A 20034-nucleotide genomic window follows, 5' to 3' on the forward strand; every position below is an offset into this window, starting at 1 on the left:
ATAGGAGAAGTGACAGAGAGAGAGAGAGAGAGAGAGTATATGTGTGAAGAAAATAAAGCTCAGTCTCATAAGAAGTCTCAGATAATGTGTAAACTTTACAGAAAAGCAGTTTAAGAATGGTATTTAAAAATAAGGAATTAAATAGCATGAGAGTTGAAAAGTAGTTTAGCGGGAGGTCTACTGTTGATTGATAAAAATAAAAATTACAAAAAAAGAGCAGATGGTAGGTTTGGAAGTGGAAATGATTGAATACAAAATTCTCTTGCAAGAAATTTGGCAGAGAAGGGAAGGAGAAAGAAGTTGGCCTCTAGAAGTGGGTGGGATACATGGCCGCATAATATATTTTTCCGTCCCATAACACTTGGACCTTTTAACTTTTTTTCCCCCTTTTTAACCTGTCTTTAAGGTGTTTTGTTTTGTTTTGTTTTTTTGAGACGGAGTCTCACTCTGCCTCCCAGGCTGGAGTGCAGTGGAGCGATCTTGGCTCACTGCAACCTTTGCCTCCTGAGTTTAAGTGATTCTCCTGCCTCAGCCTCGTGAGTAGCTGGAATTACAGGCATGCACCACCACACCCAGCTAATTTTTGTATTTTTAGTAGAGATAGTGTTTCACCATATTGACCAGGCTAGTCTCGAACTCCTGACCTGAAGTGATCCACCTGCCTCGGCCTCCTGAAGTGCTGGAATCACAGGCATGAACCATCATGCGCGGCCTGTCTTTAAGTTTTATCATTTACTTGTTTTGGAATCTGCTAGCAAGTGAATGTTACATACTTGTGCTATATTATATTATGTAATTCTCTAATAGACACTCTAGAATTTCTCCTTGATCTTTTATATTTTGTAATTCTCTAATAGAAGCTCTAGAGTTCCTCACTTACACTTTGATTAGTTGTATCATGCAAGTTAAAAACTATAATTTTCTAACATACTCAAAATTGAGAGAATAAAATATTCGTATATTATCCAGAATCCATATTTGCTTCATTTGATTTTTAACCCCTTTAAAGTATTCTAAAGCAAATCTCAGTCAGACCTTGTCATTGTCTTTGTGTATTTCCGTATGCATTTGTAAACATAAAAAAATTTTTTTTTACATGATCACAGCACCATTATAACACCTAGCAAAATTAGTAGTAATGTCTAAGTACTGTTTAATAGCCAGTTCATAATAAAATTTTACCTCAAAAAATATTTTTATACATATTAGTTTGAGTTAGGAAACAAACTAGATGCATCTGTGTGTTTCCTAAGCCTCCGTAAACTAGACTGCCATACTATTGACTATTGGTGGGGCGTTTGTGTAGAAAGACCCACATTGTGGATTTGTATATTTTTTGTTGTTCCTCTTTGTGGTGGTTTTTTTTTTTTTTTTTTTTTTTTAGAGAAACGGGGTGTCACCACGTTAGCCAGGGTTGTCTTGAACTCCTGACCCCAAGTGATTCTCCTGGCTTCCAAAGTGTTGGGATTATAGGCATTCATGCCACTGTGGCCAGCCATGTGGTGTTTCTTAGGAATAGGAAGATCTGGCCGGGCATCGTGGCTCACACATGGAATCCTAGCACTTTGGGAGGCTGAGGCGGGTGGATCACTTGAGATCAGGAGTTCTAGACCAGCCTGGCCAACATGAGGAAACCCTGTCTTTACTAAAAATATAAAAATTAGCTGGGTGTAGTGGCAGGTGCCTTAATCCCAGCTACTTGGGAGGCTGAGGCAGGAGAGTCACTGCGAGACTCTTATCAAAAAAAAAAAAGAGAAGATCTAGAAACTTGATTAGATTTCAAATCATGGGTAGTGCAGTGTATTTCATATTGCATCACATCAGAAGGTATAGCATGTCAGATTGTTTCTTGAAATCAGGAGGTGACAAATGACTCCTACCATTATAAAATTACCTGTCAATCTTTCATCTAATGGTCTCATTCATTGAAGATTGTTTCCTGAATACTTTTTCTGTTGTATCCTCCACATTTGTCAACTGGAATTCTTTGGTACATAACTTTCTCTCATTAATTAGAGCGGTTTGGATATTATGAAATGTGGTTTACATAAAATGTAGGATAAACGCTTAATTCTACTTAATTGCCAGTTTTCATAGTAACGTTGATAACTTCATCAATATTAAGCAGTTAAAAAATAGACTCCTGGGTTGTTGGAATTTGTTAAAGGGTAAGTTTAAATTGTATTTTTAACCAATATAGATGTTGTTTTTAAAAATTACGTGATGAGGTAAGGCAGAGAACAAATTGAGAATCCATTATTAATTTTCCTAGTATTTAAAAGCTGTTAATATTTAAACTAAAGATTAGAAGTGATTAGTAGCTAAATTTACTAGCTTAGTAGTATACATTTTAGGGATTAAAGTTTAACGGGATATAATTCGTCGTGCAAAACCAAATGCATATAGGATAATACTAACTTGAGAGAGTAACATTGAATGGCATTTCTAACTAAATTGAAAGCCTTTTTTTTTTTTTTTAGATGTGAAAGAGAATTTGCCCAGAAATGATATTTAACATTTAGCTATTTGGATTTAAGCTACTTTCAGAGACATATTGAAAGTATTGTTTTTAGGCCGGGCGCGGTGGCTCAAGCCTGTAATCCCAGCACTTTGGGAGGCCGAGACGGGCGGATCACGAGGTCAGGAGATCGAGACCATCCTGGCTGACACGGTGAAACCCCGTCTCTACTAAAAAATACAAAAAAACTAGCCGGGCGAGGTGGCGGGCGCCTGTACTCGGGAGGCTGAGGCAGGAGAATGGCATGAACCCGGGAGGCGGAGCTTGCAGTGAGCCAAGATCACGCCACTGCACTCCAGCCTGGGCGGCAGAGCGAGACTCTGTCTCAAAAAAAAAAAAAAAAAAAAGAAAGTATTGTTTTTAAATATTGTTTTAACATATATTTTAGTCTTAATTATTTTATAATTTCAACATTATTTTTCTGTTTTGTATTGAAATTTAAATGTATCATTGGCTACATTTACGAGCTTACTGAGTGCCAAGCACTGTTCTAAGTACTTTTATGTATATAACATATTAATCTTCAGAGCAATGCAATAAGTAGATTCTAATATACTGATTTTATATATGAGATAGAGACACACAGAGGGTAAGTGACTTGCCTAAGTTTACTCGGTTTGTATGTAACAGAGCTGGGATTCAAACTCAAACTCTGGCTCTGTAGCTCATCCTCTCAAGTACTGCCGTGTGAAATACTTGACAAATAGTGCAGGATAAGCCCCATTAAAAGGAGCTCACTAAGATTTATATTTTGTCTCACCTCTACTGAGGTGGAATTTTATATTTCTAGTATATATTTAAGATAATATACATAGCTAGAGTGTGTATAGTGTATTTTAATAGCGTATTTTAGATGGTTCAGCACATTGAGTTACTTGTGGTTTATATATGAGGTGGGAACAATGCAAAGGTAAGAAGTATCACCTGTCCATCTTTAAACTGAAGTCATTGTTCTCCAGCGAGAAACCGGTAGAAACTCACCTGTAGCTGAAGAAGTTGGGTTTATTACTCACTGCAGTAAGGGAGAACTACATCATTGAGAATGGTGGGGATTTGTCTGGTGATTTGGTGGAGGGTTCAAGGTAAACAGGGTATTCTCTGGATTGGATGCTGTCAGGAAGGAAGTGGGATAAGTCTATGACTTAGGGGTGTCTTAATCTTACCTAGAAGGCTGAAGAAATGAAGCAGGGCCAAAGTTTGACTGGAAAAGAGCAGCAGTCACTCATATTAGCCAGGATAAGGAGATATTTGGTAATTTTTGTCATTTGGACAAAGTTCGTATTTTTTTTCCACCTTCAGACATGATTACAGAGTGGTTTTGTTGTTTTCTGGATCCATTATAATCACAGAGTGACCTCATCTGATGTTGAATATTGATGTTTTGTAAAACTATGTTCAGCATGACTTCAAGGCCTACTGAGTGCCAGGCCATTGTTTTGCTACTGATTTTTCCACTAGTAAACCAGGTTCATTGCTGTGAAAATACAAGTTAGTAAACATGCATAAGCCAAAAGATAAAAGGTTAAATTACTTACAGAGAAACAAAAAAATAAAGAAACAAGATTTAAACTACCTAGTATCTTTGTAGACAAATAAATCTTTATACATAAAATATTTTGATAAATGTGGAATTATATTATTCACATATCTTTTTATTCTAGAGGTTTCTTTGCCTATCATTTCATTGCCAATTATGTAGCTGTTGTGCAATACAGAAAGTTAGGGCCAGGGTCATTGGAGTTGTGACACTGTGTCATCTTTATATATGTTTAATTAGTGTTTAGTAATCTGTATTGAGTAATCATATCTGTCTCTAGCCCTTACATGTATACATCTTTTTATGTTTGCACAAATAAATGTGTATAATATAGCATGGTCAATTTAGGGATATGTTTGATCATTATAGGCAAGAACAAGAGAATGCAATTTTTATAAGCTGGATGAAGACATTAATGTTGGTAACTATATGAGTTCTAGTGTTAAGCACCTAGTATTAAGTATTAAGCACCTACTATTTGCTGTGAAGATTCAGAAAATGGAGATGATGATTTCTGGAGTTTGAGGAGCCCAGAGTTTCATTCATTATAAACATTTCAGAATGTTAAAAGGTTTCTCAATCTTTATTACTGTATTTGAAATATTCTATCTATGACATCTGAAGAAGTTACAGAACAGCATGTGTGAATTGATAGTGGCATTGTGATAAGAAATAACATGTTTTTCATTGCGGATTTTAATAAAATTACAATTATGATAAAAAATACTCATTTTAAGTATATATACTTCCTGACAGTGTCTTTCATACAGTCTTTTTGAAATCTAGGTGGAAAGCAACACTAGTATGCACATATCTAAAAAATGGGGATATTCAAAATAAGTCCCTTTACACTGGTTCATGAAGTGTTACTGCATTATGTGAATAAAGGTAACAGCTAAGACCTATATATAATAAAAACCATTATCTCAACACTAGTTAGTTGTATATTATTAATAGTTTTAGTAAATAGTTTCACATCTTTTTTTATATGTCATTTAATATCATATCAGTCTAATTGAGATAGAAATATTTACCCTCTTTCTCAAGCATTAGTTAAATGTGTATACATACTTTTAAAACTTCTGTTCTTTTTTCCTATTCTTGCCCTGTTGACATGGAAAAAATATCCTGAATTCTTGCTTTCGCTTTCTTCTTTTCTCCCTTTGTTCCACTTGGGAGCCTCCAAAAGTGCTGAATTATAATAGAAGTGAAGTGTTAGTTCTAGTGTCAGATTAATACAGAGGAAAATGAAAATTATAATTTTTAATAGACTTTTATAATTAGTATTGCTAATCACCTGTTTCCTTTTGAAATACACCTTCTGTGCTCAGATCTAAAAAAGGATTTAAAGTATTTGACTTAAAGGTCTTGACAAGCCCCAAAGTCTCATTTAAAAAAATACCATAGAAATCTCTACTTATCTCTTTTGTCTTTCTGTAAGGTTGTGTTTTTGTTTATAGCCATAGTGGTTAAATTATAATAGTCAAAACTGTTATACCCTGAGTGCATAACACAATGTTTAATGCATGTTATATTAGATAATCTTTAAAATTAATATTTAAAATTGAGTTTTTAGTAAGTTGGAGATTTGCCATAATTAAATTATGGTAGATTATATTTGTATATTTAGTAACAAGTCTATGAATGTTGTTAAGGACTTCTATAAGTAATGAACCATACCAGGAATAGGACAGTGTTCCCATTCTCAGAGACTTTCCAATCTGTTGGACATAGGAGAGATTCCCTGTATGTGTACACACACACATACACACACACAGATGTGCAGAGATTGTGATACAAGGTGGACTGTAAGAAATGGCATGTATCAAAAAAGTTATATAGAAATATTGAAGACAGTGAATAATTAACACTTTGGATCAAGGAAGGCATGTTATATGAATTAAGGGCAACATATTAACATTAGTTGTCCCCTTAGTTTAAATATAGAATTAAAATTATAGATGTTAGATAAAATTGTATTCAAAGATGGTTCTTTTATGTTAAGAAGTTGGTGTTTTCTTTAATAAGTATTTAACTCATGATTTTCAATTTATCTCCTGTTCTGTAAAGATAGATAATTCCTTTTTTTCCCCCATTTTTAATTTTTATTTTTGGCAGCTCTTTACAGATGGAATCACAAATAAACTTATTGGCTGTTACGTGGGAAATACCATGGAGGATGTAGTCCTGGTGAGAATTTATGGCAATAAGACTGAGTTATTAGTCGATCGAGATGAGGAAGTAAAGAGTTTTCGAGTGTTGCAGGCTCATGGGTGTGCACCACAACTCTACTGTACCTTCAATAATGGACTATGCTATGAGTTTATACAAGGCGAAGCATTGGATCCAAAGCATGTCTGCAATCCAGCCATTTTCAGGTACATTTTTTCTGAATTTTTCCTTTTGAAAAATATGGGCATTTAAGTGCCTTAAGGAAATATTTTTTAAAATTGCCTTTTCTTTGTTTGAACAACTATTTGGTTAACTTAGAAACTTTCTTTAGCTAGGGTTTTTGTTTTTGTTCTTGTTTTCCCTAAAAAGAAAGAAGTAAATTTCTTTATATCTGCAGTTCTCGTCACTGACTCTTTGCAAAGGAAAAACTACAAGAGCTTTTGGATTAACCAGCTGCAGAGAGTCGAGGCTTCTGCTTAGTGTTTTCGAGTTAGTATTTGAGTTGACGTGTTATACATTTGTTACTAACAGTTGCTTATTACTTAATTATTCATGTTTTCAGAGTTCTTGCTTAGTAAAATTTTATTAATTTGGTTAACAATTCTTTGTTCTTTAAGTTGTTCATTATTATTGTGCTTTCTATAAAGAATAATGTCATATATGCTTGATCATTTTTCCAAAATTGCCAACTTAAAAAATTCTCTTTCTGCTCTTGAAAACTCTAGAAAAATGGCCTTTTTTGTTGTTGTTGTTGAGACGGAGTCTTGCTCTATCCCCCTGGCTGGAGGGCAGTGGCGTGACCTCGGCTCACTGCAAGGTCCGCCTCCCGGGTTCACGCCATTCTCCTGCTTCAGCCTCCCGAGTAGCTGGGACTACAGGTGCCCGCAACCGCGCCCGGCTAATTTTTTGTATTTTTAGTAGAGACGGGGTTTCACCGTGGTCTCGATCTCCTGACCTTGTGATCCGCCCTCCTCGGCCTCCCAAAGTGCTGGGATTACAGGCGTGAGCCACTGCGCCCGGCCTAGAAAATGGTCTTGATTGGAAAACAGCAGGTTACTTCATAGGTTAAAGCAGCAGTTTGCAACCATTTTGGTCTCAAGACTTCTTTATAGCTCTTTGAGGCTGAGTGCCCAAAGAGCTTTGTTTTAATATTTGATTAACGTTTATCAATATTTGCCATATTAGATACTAAAACAAATTTTTTAGAATAAAAGAATATCAAGTACATGTCCTGTTAGCTGTCATTGTGATGAAATTATCACATATCATGTAACCTCTTGAAAACTACACTGTACACTTGTGAGAGAATAAGAGTGAGAAAGGTAAATAATATCTTGTGAAAACAGTTTCAACTTTACAAAATTCCTGAAAGGGTTTTGGATGGCCAGGGGCTCCCTGATCATAGTTTAAGAATTGCTAAGTTAATACACTGGTAAAAATGGAATGTACCAGTATCACTTACCTATTGTAAACCTATATCAAATAATATATTAAAATATTTTGGCATAGAAATCTGTTCAAACCCTAGTTTTTAGCCATTACATATATTTTCTTCTTTTACATGAGTCTGATCTTTAGATGTATTAAGAGATTCTGATTAATACATTTGTGTTTACTGTATATCAATTGTTTGGTAATCTTTAGGCTTGCATGTATTTATAAATCCTCAATCTGTTCACAGTGGTTGGCAAATACCTATATAACAGCAGTAAAAATGAATAGATGCATAAATTGGATCCCCCCCAAAGCTGGTTTTGTATATATACAAAAACATATTTCATGAAGTTCCTAGAGAAAGGCCACATGAATTTCCTTCTAACTAAAGCAGAGGGTAAAACATGATTTATCTTCTTCAGTAACCTCAAATAGAAAAAATAAAATTATTATAGTTTTTGATCAAGAACAGTGAAGGTTTGTCAAGGCCGACTTTGGTATTTGATACAATGTTATAAACATGTTTTCAGTAAAAGTATCCTTTTCTATGCTTTTTGGTTAGATCTACTTATATATTATTTCTTTCCAAAATGCCAAAGCCTTTGTTTATTTTTCTCTACTTAGATCTTTTTAAAGATATATTTTTTATTGATACATCCTCTACAGACATCCTCCCTCATTATGAATATCAGAGTGGTACTTTTGTTATAATACACAAACCTATATTGATACACCGTTATCACCCAAAGTCCACAGTTTACATTAGGTACACCCTTGGTGATGTACATTCTGTGGGTTTGGGCAAATACATAATGCACGTATCCACTGTTAATAGTGTCATACAGTGGAGTTTCACTGCTCTAAAACAATCCTCTGTGCTCTGCCTATTCATCCCTCTTTTCCCCTTAACCAGTGGCAACCCCGATCTTTTTACTGCTTCCCAGTTTTGCCTTTTTCAGAATCTCATATATTTGGAGTCATTTAATTAAGTAGCCTCATTAGATTGGCTTCTTTGACTTAGTAATATGCATTTGTTTCTTCCATGTCTTTTTATGGCTTATTGGCAGATTTCTTTTCAGGGTGCTGAATAATATTTCATTGGATGTACACCAAATCTATTTTGTTCATTCAACTACTGAAGGACATTTTGGTTGCTTCCAAGTTTTAGCAAGTATGAATTAAGCTGCTATAAGAATCTCTATGCAGATTTCAATGTAGACATACAAATTTTTAACTCCTTTGGGTAAATGCTGACGAGCATGATTGCTGGATTGTATGGTAAGAGTATGTTTAGTTTTGTAATAAACCACCAAACTTTCCCAGAATGGCTGTGCCATTTTACATTTCCACTAGCGATGACTGAGAGTTGCTGTTGCTCCACATCTTCACCAGCATTTGGTGTTGTAAGAGTTTTGAATTTTGGTCATTCTAATAAATGTATAGGTATCTTATTGTTTTTGTTTGCATTTCCCTGATACGTAATATGGAATATCTTTTCATATGCTTATTTACCCATCTGTGTATCTTTGATGAAATGGGGTTGTTTGTGTTCTTATTGCTGAATTTTAAGAGCTGTTTGGTGTATTTTGGATAATAATCCATTATTGGATATGAGTTTTGCAAATATTTTCTTCCAGTCTGTGCTTTATCTTTTTATTCTCTTGGCAGTGTCTTTTGCAGAGTAGAAAGTTTTCATTTTAATGAAGTCCAGCTTATCCGTTCTTCCTTTCATGGATCATGCCTTTGTTGTCGTTTTTTAAAAGTCATTGCCAAATCCAGGGTCATCTACATTTTCTCCTATGTTATCTTCTCACAGAGTTTTAGTTTTGGATTTTACATTTAGGTCTGTAATCCATTTTGACAAAATTTTAATGAAGGTGTAAGGTATATGTCTAGATTCATGTTTTTGCATGTGAAGGTCCAGTTGTTCAGCACAATTTATTGAAAAGTCTGTCTTTTCTCCATTTTATTTCCTTTGCTCCTTTTCAAAAATCAGTTAACTATTTATGTGGGTCTATTTCTGAGTTCTGTATTCTGTTTCTTCATCTGTTTGTCTAATCTTTTGCAGATATCACACTACCTTAATTACTGTAACTTTATAGTAAGTCTCGAAGTCAGGTAGTGTTAGTCCTCCAACTTGTTCTTCTCTTTCAAATTGTGTTGGCTACTCTGGGCCTTTTGCCTCTCTATAAAAACTTTATTTTTTACATTTTAAAATTGACTTTTTAAGAATTTATTTTTCATTGACAAATAATAATTGTGTATATTTGGGATACAGTATTCATGTAAACTTTAGAATCAGTTTTTCAATATCACAAAATGACTTGCTGGGATTTTGGTGGGAATTGCGCTGAATCTGTAGATCAAATTGGGAAGAACTGACATCTTGGCAGTATTGAGTCTTTTTATCCATGAACATGGAATATCTCTTATTTAGTTATTTGCTTTCTTTTATCATAGTTTTATAATCTTCCTCATATAGATCTTGTACATAGTTTGTTAGATTTATACCTAAGTATTTTATTTTTAGGGGTGCTACTGTAAAAGGAGTGCATTTTATTTTCAAATTTCAGTATTCATTACTGGTATGTAGGAAAGCAATTGACTTTCTCATGTATATATTTTTTTATCCTGCAAGCTTGCTATAATTGCTTATTCCAGGAGGTTTTTTTGATCCATTCTGTTAGATTTCCTCCGTAGAAAATCATGTTGTCTGCAAACAAAGACAGTTTTTTTTTTTTTTTCTTGCCTCTTTTTTTTTTTTTTTTTTTTCTTAATGCATTAGCTAGAACTTTCAGTACAGTGTTAAGAAGGATTGGTTAAAAAGCGATGTTCTTTCTTTATTCCTGATCTCAGTGGGAAATCTTCAAATTATTTGTCATTAGGATGTTAGCTGTAGTTTTTTTGTAGATATTCTTTATCAGATTGAAGATACTGTCTCTTTATTCCTAGTTTGCTGAGTTTTTATGATAATGGGTGCTGGATTTTGCAAAATGCTTTTTCTGCACATGTTGATAGGTTCGTGTGATTTTTCTGTTTTAGTCTGTTAATGTAATGGATTATAAATTAATTTTCAAATATTGAACCAGCCTTGTATACCTGAGATAATGCCACTTGGTCACAGTGTATAGTTTATTTTTATACATTGTTGGATTTGATTTGCTTATGTTTTGTGTCAGCAAATATATAAAAAAGAAACATTTAAAAATAATGTTTTAAATAAATAGGAAATACAAAAATGTAGTGTTTTCTGTTGTATATGATATTTGCTAATAGAAAACAATTGAGGTACACTTGATTAAAGTGTTTTTAAGAACTCTTCTTTTTCAATGAGCATTTTATTTAGTTAATAAAAATTTGATATGTTTATAGTTGTTCTGAAAAAATTTGATTATGGTAAGTACAACATAAAATTTACCATTGAAGCAGCATTTTTATCTGGGGTAATACCTGAGGTTGGTTGTCTCACAGCTACAGAAAACTAGGATGCAGACAACCAGAGTGAGATTAAGAGCGCAAGTTTAATAGGCAAAAGAAAGAGAAGAGCTCTCTGTGCAGAGAGGGGTCCCAGAGAAAATGGGTTGCCAGTTCTGTGCTGAAACGCACGGGGTTTTATAGATTAACTGGAGGAGGCAGTGTTTGATTTGCATAGGGCATGAAAGATTGGTTGGACCAGGTGTGCCTTTTGCATAAAGCGTGTAGAAGCTGGTGGCCCCACTTTAATCTTTTATTATGCAGATGATTCTCTACCTGGCCAGTGCCATGTTGCCTGCTTCTTTTTACTGGACACATGATGACAAAGAAAAGGGAAGATGGAGGCTCCATGTTGAATATACCTGGTTTCCAGGTGGCCCTTTTCTATTGGCACAGCTGCCAGCATTTACCCATGCAAGCTTCTAGCTTGCTTATCTATGTCTGCAGCTTGAATTTTCAGGCCACTCTTTGTTAGAAGTGATTTGGGGGCTGCTTTCCATTAAAAGGGAGCCCTTACCGATAACTCCTTTACCTTCACTATCTGCCTAAATAATTTCTTCCTGGCTCCTGTGTCACCATCTTAACCGTTTTTTAACATGTACAGCTCAGTAGTGTTACTGCATTCACATGGTTGTGCAATTAATTTCCTGAAAAAATTTTTTTTTTATCTTGTAAAATTGCAATTCTATCTTTTTTTTTTTTTTTGAGACAGAGTCTTGCCGTGTCGGCCAGGCTGGAGTACAGTGGTGCAATCTCGGCTCACTGCAACCTCTGCCTTCCAGGTTTAAGTGATTCTTCTGCCTCAGCCTTCCAAGTAACTGGGACTGCAGGTGCTCACCACCTCACCCTGCCAATTACTGTAATTTTTTAGTGCCCACCACCTCGCCCTACCAATTATTGTATTTTTTAGTGCCCACTACCTCGCCCTGCCAATTATTTTATTTTTTAGTAGAGACGGGGTTTCACCATGTTGGCCAGGCTGGTCTCGAACTCCAGACCTCAGGTGATCTTGCCCACCTTGGCCTCCCAAAGTGCTGGGATAATAGGCGTGAGCCACTAGGCCTGGCCGATTCTATGCTTTTTAAACAACAAATCTTCCTTCCTTCCTCTAGCCCCTGGCAACCATCATCTACCTTCTATCCCTAGGAATTTGACTACTTAGGTACATCATGTTAGTGGAATCATGTAATGTTTGTGTTTTTGTGACTGGCTTATTTCACTTAGCATGAACACTTCAAAGTTCATCTATGTTGTGTAGCATGTGTCAGAATTTTCTTTTTTTTCAAGGCTTAATCATATTCCTTTGTATTTATATACTACATTTTGTTTATTCATCCATGGATGTATACTTGGGCTAGTCAGTTTTGGCTATTGTGAATAATGTTGCTGTGAACATGAATATGTAAATATGTTTTTGATACCCTGCATTCAGTTCTTTTGGATAAATGCCCAGAAGTGAAATTGCTAGATCATATGGTAATTCTGGTTTTAATTATTTGAGGAACCACCATACTGTTTTCTGTAATAGCTGTAGCGTTTTATATTCCCATCAACAGTGCACAAGGGTACCAATTTCTTTACATTCTTACCAACAGTTATTTTATTTTTTATAGTAGCCATTCTAATGGATATGAGGTGGTATCATATTGTACTTTTGATTTGCATTTGCCTAATGAGTAGTAATGTTGAACATATGCTTATTGACCATTTGTTTACTTTTTCTGGAGAATCACCTATTCAGGTCCTTTGCCTATTTTTTCATGGGGTTATTTGTTATTTTTTGTTGTTGAATGGTGGGAGTTTGTTACATGTTCTCAATGTTAACTCCTTGTTAAATACATGATTTCCAAATATTTTATGTTATTCTGCAGGTTGCTTTTTCAGTCTTTTGATTGTGTCCTTTGGTGCCTAGTTTTTAATTTTGATGTGGTAGAATTTATTTTTACTTTTGTTGCCTGTGCTTTTGATGTCATATCCAAGAAATCAGTGCCAAATATCCAGTGTCATGAAGCTTTACCCCTGTTTTCTCATGAGCGTTTTAATACTTTTAGTTCTTACGTTTAGATCTTTGGTCCATCTTGAGTTAGTTTTCGTATATGGTATATGGTGTAAGGAAAGGGGCCAGCTTCTTTCTTTTGCATGTGGATGTCTAGTTATCCCAGTACGATTTGTTGTCCTTTCCTCATTGTTCTTCTCTTCCCATTGTTGTCCTTTCCTCATTTAAGGTTCTTGGCACCCTTGTTGAGTACTGTTTGACTGTATAATTGTGGATTTGTTTCTGGGTTCTCTGCTCTATTCCATTTATCTATATGTTTTTCTTTGTGACAGCATCATACTGTTTTGATTACAGTAGCTTTGTGTAATAAGTTGAAATCAGGAAGTGTAAGACTTCCAACTTTACTCTTTTTCAGTGTCATGGACTCTCAGGTCCCTTGAGAGTCCATGAATTTTAGGATAGATTTTTCTGTTTCTGCAAAAATTGCCTTTGGGATTTTGATAGAGATTGCGCTGAATCTATGGATCACTTTTGGTGGTATTGAAATATTAACAATATTGTTTTCCAATCCATGAACATGGGGTGTCTTTCTGTTTATTTGTGTATTTAATTTTTTTCAGCAATGTTTTATTATTTTCAATTTACAAGTCTTTCACCTCCTCAATTACGGTTATTCCTGAGTGTTTATTTCTTTTTGATACTATCATAAATGGAATTGTTTTCTTAATTTCTTTTCTGGATTGTTCATTGTTAATGGTGTAGAAGTGCAACTGATTTTTCTGTGTTGATTTTCTGTTCTGCAGCTTTGCTGAATTCGATTTTTAGTAAAAACTGTTAATTTTCTTAAAAATCATTCTTTAAAATTTTCATGCTTTGTTCAGTCCTTATTTATTAAAAATTTTAGATGAGTATGGAACTTGTGATTAGGTCATAATTTTTAAAAATCTCTTCAGAAAGCCTAGTTTTTAAGTATATATAGGTGACTGCCACGGTTACAATCGAAGTATACTTATTTCCATGAGAAGATTTGTATTGTAAATCAACTGCCTTCCTTTCTGCTATGATCTGAATATTTGTATCCCCTCAAAAACCTTTTGTTCAGACCTGATTCCAATGAAATAGTATTAAGAGGTGTGTCCCTTTGGCAGTATTAGTCATGGGGGTGGAGCTCTCATGAATGGCATTAATGCCCTTATAAGAGAGGCCCAAAGAAATTTGCTTGACCCTTCTACCATGCAAAAATGCAGCAAGAAGGTGCCATCTATGAGGAACAGAACTGTGAGAAAGAAATTTATGTCATTTATAAGCTACCTTGTTTATGGCATTTTTGTTAAAGGAGCCTGAAAAGACTAAGACACTTTACATGTTAATTGTGTTATATAAAAGATAAAAAAGACCAGTAATTTTGAGACCTGTAGATATTGGCTTGAATTCTGGAGTATGAGAAGAAGGTGATGTGGCTTTATTATCAAAGAATAGGCAGTATTTTAAGTGGATGCTCATTTGGTTTTTGTGTAAGAAAACCTTTTTGTTACAATTATTAGTACATGAGATTATTAAAAATTCAAAATAGATTTTAATCCACCTGACATTTCAGTTACTAACAGCTGAGTAACTGGACAACTTCTAACATTACATTTTTTTAGTACACAGAAAATTCAAGTAATTTAAAAACTGCTTTAGATTAATCTTGAAATGTATATTTGCTCTGGAATGACCATATTGCAGCATGATTCTCATGAACTTCAAAATACTTTATTTAAAAAACAACTTGAGGCAGCAAAAGTATTATAGTTGTCTGACTTTATCCGTGTGATGTGCAGGGCCTCCTTGTCTCCTGATCTCAGTAAGCTTACACTGATCGTTTCAGATCAGAAGAGCAGAAACAGCTTAGTTCTAAAGGGACTGCTGGGAAAACATTTCCAAATAACTGCAACACTTGGATGACTACTTCCCTGAGTTTTGCTTATTCACTGAAAGCAGAACTACTGTGCCGAACCCTCCAGTGACACGGGCCTTCTGCTCTCCCAGACATTTGCCTCTCTTCCCACCTGCTCTGAATCCAGCATGGAGCAGATGAGGAAGTCATGGAGTTCTGTCCGTTCCAGCACGTGTGTCCCCTTTGCAAAAAGGGAAATTACGTTTTGTAAGAGACCCCAAATCAGGGTCTCATATAAACCCTGGGGTAAAACTGTTAGAAATGATATTATTATTCATTTATTTTAAAAAATCACAGCAAATAAAGTTTGTTAGAGTTAAATACGTGTGACCCCCTCCTAAATCATCTGTTTCATTTGTTTAGTAAATATTTCTAAGACATAATATTCTGTTGGCACAGATCACCCCTTGTGTTTCATGTAACACAGATTGTATCTTTCTTCAAGCTTTTTGTTTCCCCCTCTTCTCTGAAGTTTTAAAACCAGTTTTAACTGGCTTAAAGTGTGTGTGTGTGTCTGTGTGTGCATGCATGTACATGCATGCATTTGCACTTTCCTTTGTTTTGATTTTATCACCACCTGGCCTTTTCATCAAGTTGCCTGGTGCTTAAGTACCACAGTTCATTTGGGCTTAGCTTTCTGTGTATATATGCGACTGACATAAAAATAATTTGTTTTCTGTATTCTTGTGGACATGAGTTTATGGTCTTAGGGAGGGTCATTCAAAATGATTTAGTTTATAAAAGTAAATGTTTATTTACTCATTTGTTTGAGAGTTATGAACCAAAGTACACATATATAAAAAGGTTATGGATTTTAATATTTTAATAACGTATTAGATTAAAGATGAGACTAATACTGTTGCTGAGGATGATAATTTGACGATTTACAGTGACATAAAGGAGAAGGAATTTATTGGTACTTGTAATTGTGAATACTGAGTTCAAACATGGGGTAAATCCAGGGACTGTAACAATGTCATTAGGAATATCACTTTATTCTGTTTATTCTTTTACCTTTTTTTTTTCCTTGCAAACTTTCCTTAGGATTCTCCATAATAATATCAGTTGGTTTCTCTGACCAGTTTAACCAACCCAGGGGGAAAATTTTCCTAATTTTCTAATAGCTTCAACAAAAGTGAGATCAAGTCTCTGGCTTGGTTTGGGTAATATGTGCTGAACCAGCCTGAATGATAGAATGCTCTGAGCAAGTCAGGGTCATATGTTCACTCACTATTGAAGTGAGTGATGCACATGGGATGCAGTTAGGGTTGAAATCAGTTCTGTAGTAATGACGTGAACTAAAAGTAAGAGGGACAGAAGTTTCTCCAAAGGAAAATCAGGGCTCTTTAGTTACTAGGAATGAAACAAAAACAAGAATATTCACAATAATATAGAAATGTAATAATAAACGTGTTATTTAAGGATTGATATAATGCTAGATTCTCTGTGGGCCTTAAGTGGTTTTCGAATGTTTTTACATATTAAAATGACTCGGGAAGGTTTTAAATATCTCAGTGTCCTGGCTGCACACCAGGCCAGTTAAATCAGAATTTCATTAGTTTCTGTGTAATTAATTTGTTTTGAAGTTCCTTAGAAAAATCATGCTAACAAGAACTAGGTAGACAGAGCTGGTAGAGCCGAGGTTCGAAAAGAGGGATTTCAGGGGACAGAGAAGTTCACATGGGAGAAGCAGGATCCAATGGAGAGAACAGAGGGGCCTAAAAGAGAGACAGAAAGAAGGACCTCCAGCCTAGGAGGTACCTTTCAAAGGAAGCCTGGGACTCTAATCTAGTTTCAGAGAGTACACTCAAAATCTTAAGTATCAAAGTTCTTGCCAGCTTCAATGGATATTCAGTGGTTCAGGAATCTGACTCACCAATGGATCCCCATCAGTCAATCAGAAGTGAATTCAAATGTGCAAACATAGGGTCCTGGGTCCAGTGATGAATCTGATTCTGAGTCACAGCACCATAACTGTTAAAGAAAAAATTATTCAGTGATACTTGCTAAAGCATGATAAGGCTGACTTTCTTCAGAATCATTGAGATACAGGTATAGGGACCACAGCAGTGGGATTTTGGAATTGGAGAAGAGAGACTGGGCCCAACTCCAAATGCAGCATGAGCAAGTGGGAATGTATATCCAAGGAGCAGGGTAGGGGTTGGTGGGTGGAAGATTAAGAGTAACATCAGAGTAAGGGGTTTCTGGGTAAAGCAACCTAATGGTTCTTGCTGAAGATGGCCAGAGTAATTAATTTGGGGAATGGTGAAGGATAAGGAACCTGATCAGATATCAAGGGTGGGGATACTCTCGCTAAACGGACTCAGTAGGATTCTTGCTAAAACTGGTTTTTACAACAGGGAGCACAGGTAGGTCTACAAGAAGATTCAGGAGACTGACTAAAGTTTCATCAAGAATCTTTGTCAGTAGACTTGACCTTTTTGATACTTAAGTTTTTCTTTTTATGCGGTTTTGTTTTAAACAGGCTAATAGCTCGTCAGCTTGCTAAAATCCATGCTATCCATGCACACAATGGCTGGATCCCCAAATCTAATCTTTGGCTAAAGATGGGAAAGTATTTCTCTCTCATTCCCACAGGATTTGCAGATGAAGACATTAATAAAAGGTAAAATTATTTTTACATTTGAAATTATGTTTTATGTTGCTTTGCTCTATGATAGGGTTTCAAAGGTAATTGTAAAGTTTCATTGTATAAAATCAGGTTTTCTTTCTTTGCATTGAAGTAAAATAAGCATTGATTCTTTGGCTGTCAGATGGCACTACAGAAAAAACTGCCTCTCTATCCCCCTCAGTGTCCCCTTCCAAAAAATATGCCCTACAACAGCAAGGGGCAGAGGTGGAAGTAGGGGAACACCATTTAAAAATAAAAAGGTAGGTGGTAATGGTGAAGCATGATTTTTCTTGACTTTTTAAGATACTGCAGAATTGAGAGGCAAGTCTAGTATTATATAGAATAAGAGCACAAGAGCCTGGAGCCAAACAGATTAAATCTCAGTCCTACTGGTTAACATTTCTATTGTGTAACTCACTCCACTAGGGAACTTACCTAACTGTTTTCTTATCTATAAAATGGAAATTACAGTAGTAGTGTATTAACCCTAGAGAGGTTTTGTGAAGATCGAGATAGTATATGTAAAGGTCTTTATAACAGTGCCTGGTCATCACGTAAGTGTTGAGGTAGCTGCTGTTTTAAAAATTACTATTGTTATTCAAAGAAGGTTATTAGAGTTGTATTTCTTTCCTAGGCTCTCCAAGGTTTATTTGAAATCCTTAAGGTTAATGATTCTTTGGAAAAGCTGGAGGTGTACTATGGTAAATAATAGGAAGAAAACCCTTACCCCAGTAGAAAATAATACAGCTAGAACATAAAACACAATTAAAATATTAAATACATTTTGTATTTCTTTTATTCCATTTTGTTTGTTCATGATTATAAGTTTTATAATCCTTTGAATCCCACAATTTTCATTCAACACAACCTTTAAAAAAAAAAAAAAAAAAGGCACCGCATTTTTGACCAGTCATACCATTTTGAAAAGAGCATATGAGGACTACTTGTGGAAGTTGTATGTAGAGAAGAATACAGTAGTGGGGAAAATATAGGTAGAAACCACCTGAACAGGCAAATTAAGTAATGTAAAAAGAATCTGTATTTGTACTGTTAATGGAGAAGCAAGGAGTAATTCGAGAGACTTTGGAGAAAGAATCAAGACGTCATCAAGTATTAAGGGAAGGAGGGAAGGAGTATAGCTGTTTTGTAAGCCTGATTGGTGCTATTGAGGAATGAGTGGTAGCAGCCAATTTTGTTTCCTTTGATTTTTTAATTAAATTAATACAAGTGTAGATAATAATCAGTATAGATGAGGACAGGACAAAAAGCCACAATTTCTAGTCCAGCTCACCATGCTGCCACCCACCCTTCACAGTCTCACTACTCTGTGGCGATTTCTGTAATAGTTCTGTTTTTAACATAACTGGATTATATAAGGATAACTTTATTTTTTATCAACTTTTATAGACAGTAATCTTTTGACTTTTCTGAGAATTTAGATTTTTATTGCATTTACCCTTTCAACCTTGAAATAGGTATTTTTAATTTTTAAAATAGTCTTTGTAACTTTAAATAACATTATTAAACTTCTGTTTATTAAATGCTTTGTGTCTTTGTTTTGTCATCTATAAAATTGACATAAATGTAAATTACTTAGAATAGTACTTAGTAATTGTTAACTATTACCTATATATATCACTTAGAAACACAAGTTTTTAGATTGGATTAAGAAAATGTGGCACATATACACCATGGAATACTATGCAGCCATCAAAAAGGATGAGTTTGTGTCCTTTGTAGGGACATGGATGCAGCTGGAAACCATCATTCTTAGCAAACTATCACAAGAACAGAAAACCAAACACCGCATGTTCTCACTCATAGGTGGGAACTGAACAATGAGATCACTTGGACTCAGGAAGGGGAACATCACACACCGGGGCCTATCATGGGGACGAGGGAGGGGGGAGGGATTGCATTGGGAGTTATACCTGATGCAAATGATGAGTTGATGGGTGCTGACGAGTTGATAAGTGCAGCACACCAACATGGCACAAGTATACAGATGTAACAATCTTGCACGTTATGCACATGTAGCCTAGAACTTAAAGTATAATAATAATAAATAAATTTTAAAAAAAGAAAATTGACATAAACTGGACTTTATAAAAATTTTAATTTGTTATTCAACGGACATTAACAAGCAAATAAAGACAACCCACATAATGGGGAGAAATTCTGCAAATCATACACCTGATGAGTTACTTATATCTAGAATATACAAAGGACTGTTACAAGTCAATAATAAAAAGACAGATAAAACAATTTAAAAATAGACAAAAGCCGCAAAAAGAACTCTCATTCATTGCTGGTGAGAATATAAAATAGTACT

The 20034-nt window shown here is 35.1% G+C and overlaps 1 protein-coding gene across 3 annotated transcripts in view; it reads left to right on the forward strand.

Moving 5' to 3' along the window:
• Nucleotides 1-20034, forward strand: part of ETNK1 (ethanolamine kinase 1) — a 64409-nt gene that overhangs the window by 14815 nt on the left and 29560 nt on the right. For 2 of the 3 annotated variants that reach the window (XR_002515581.2, XM_003906110.5), the window contains exons 2-3: nucleotides 6174-6433; nucleotides 17556-17696. Coding sequence is in view for 2 of the 3 variants with exons in the window: in XM_003906110.5 (XP_003906159.1) it covers nucleotides 6174-6433; nucleotides 17556-17696 (401 nt within the window). In the remaining variant the exon portion in view is untranslated. Of the gene's footprint in view, nucleotides 1-6173; nucleotides 6434-6562; nucleotides 6564-6624; nucleotides 7035-17555; nucleotides 17697-20034 lie in introns of those variants that run through there. The other variant, XM_021922109.2, reaches the window with a different exon arrangement.

The sequence above is a fragment of the Papio anubis genome, chromosome 9 (genome assembly GCF_008728515.1).
Source record: "Papio anubis isolate 15944 chromosome 9, Panubis1.0, whole genome shotgun sequence".
NCBI lineage: Eukaryota > Metazoa > Chordata > Mammalia > Primates > Cercopithecidae > Papio > Papio anubis.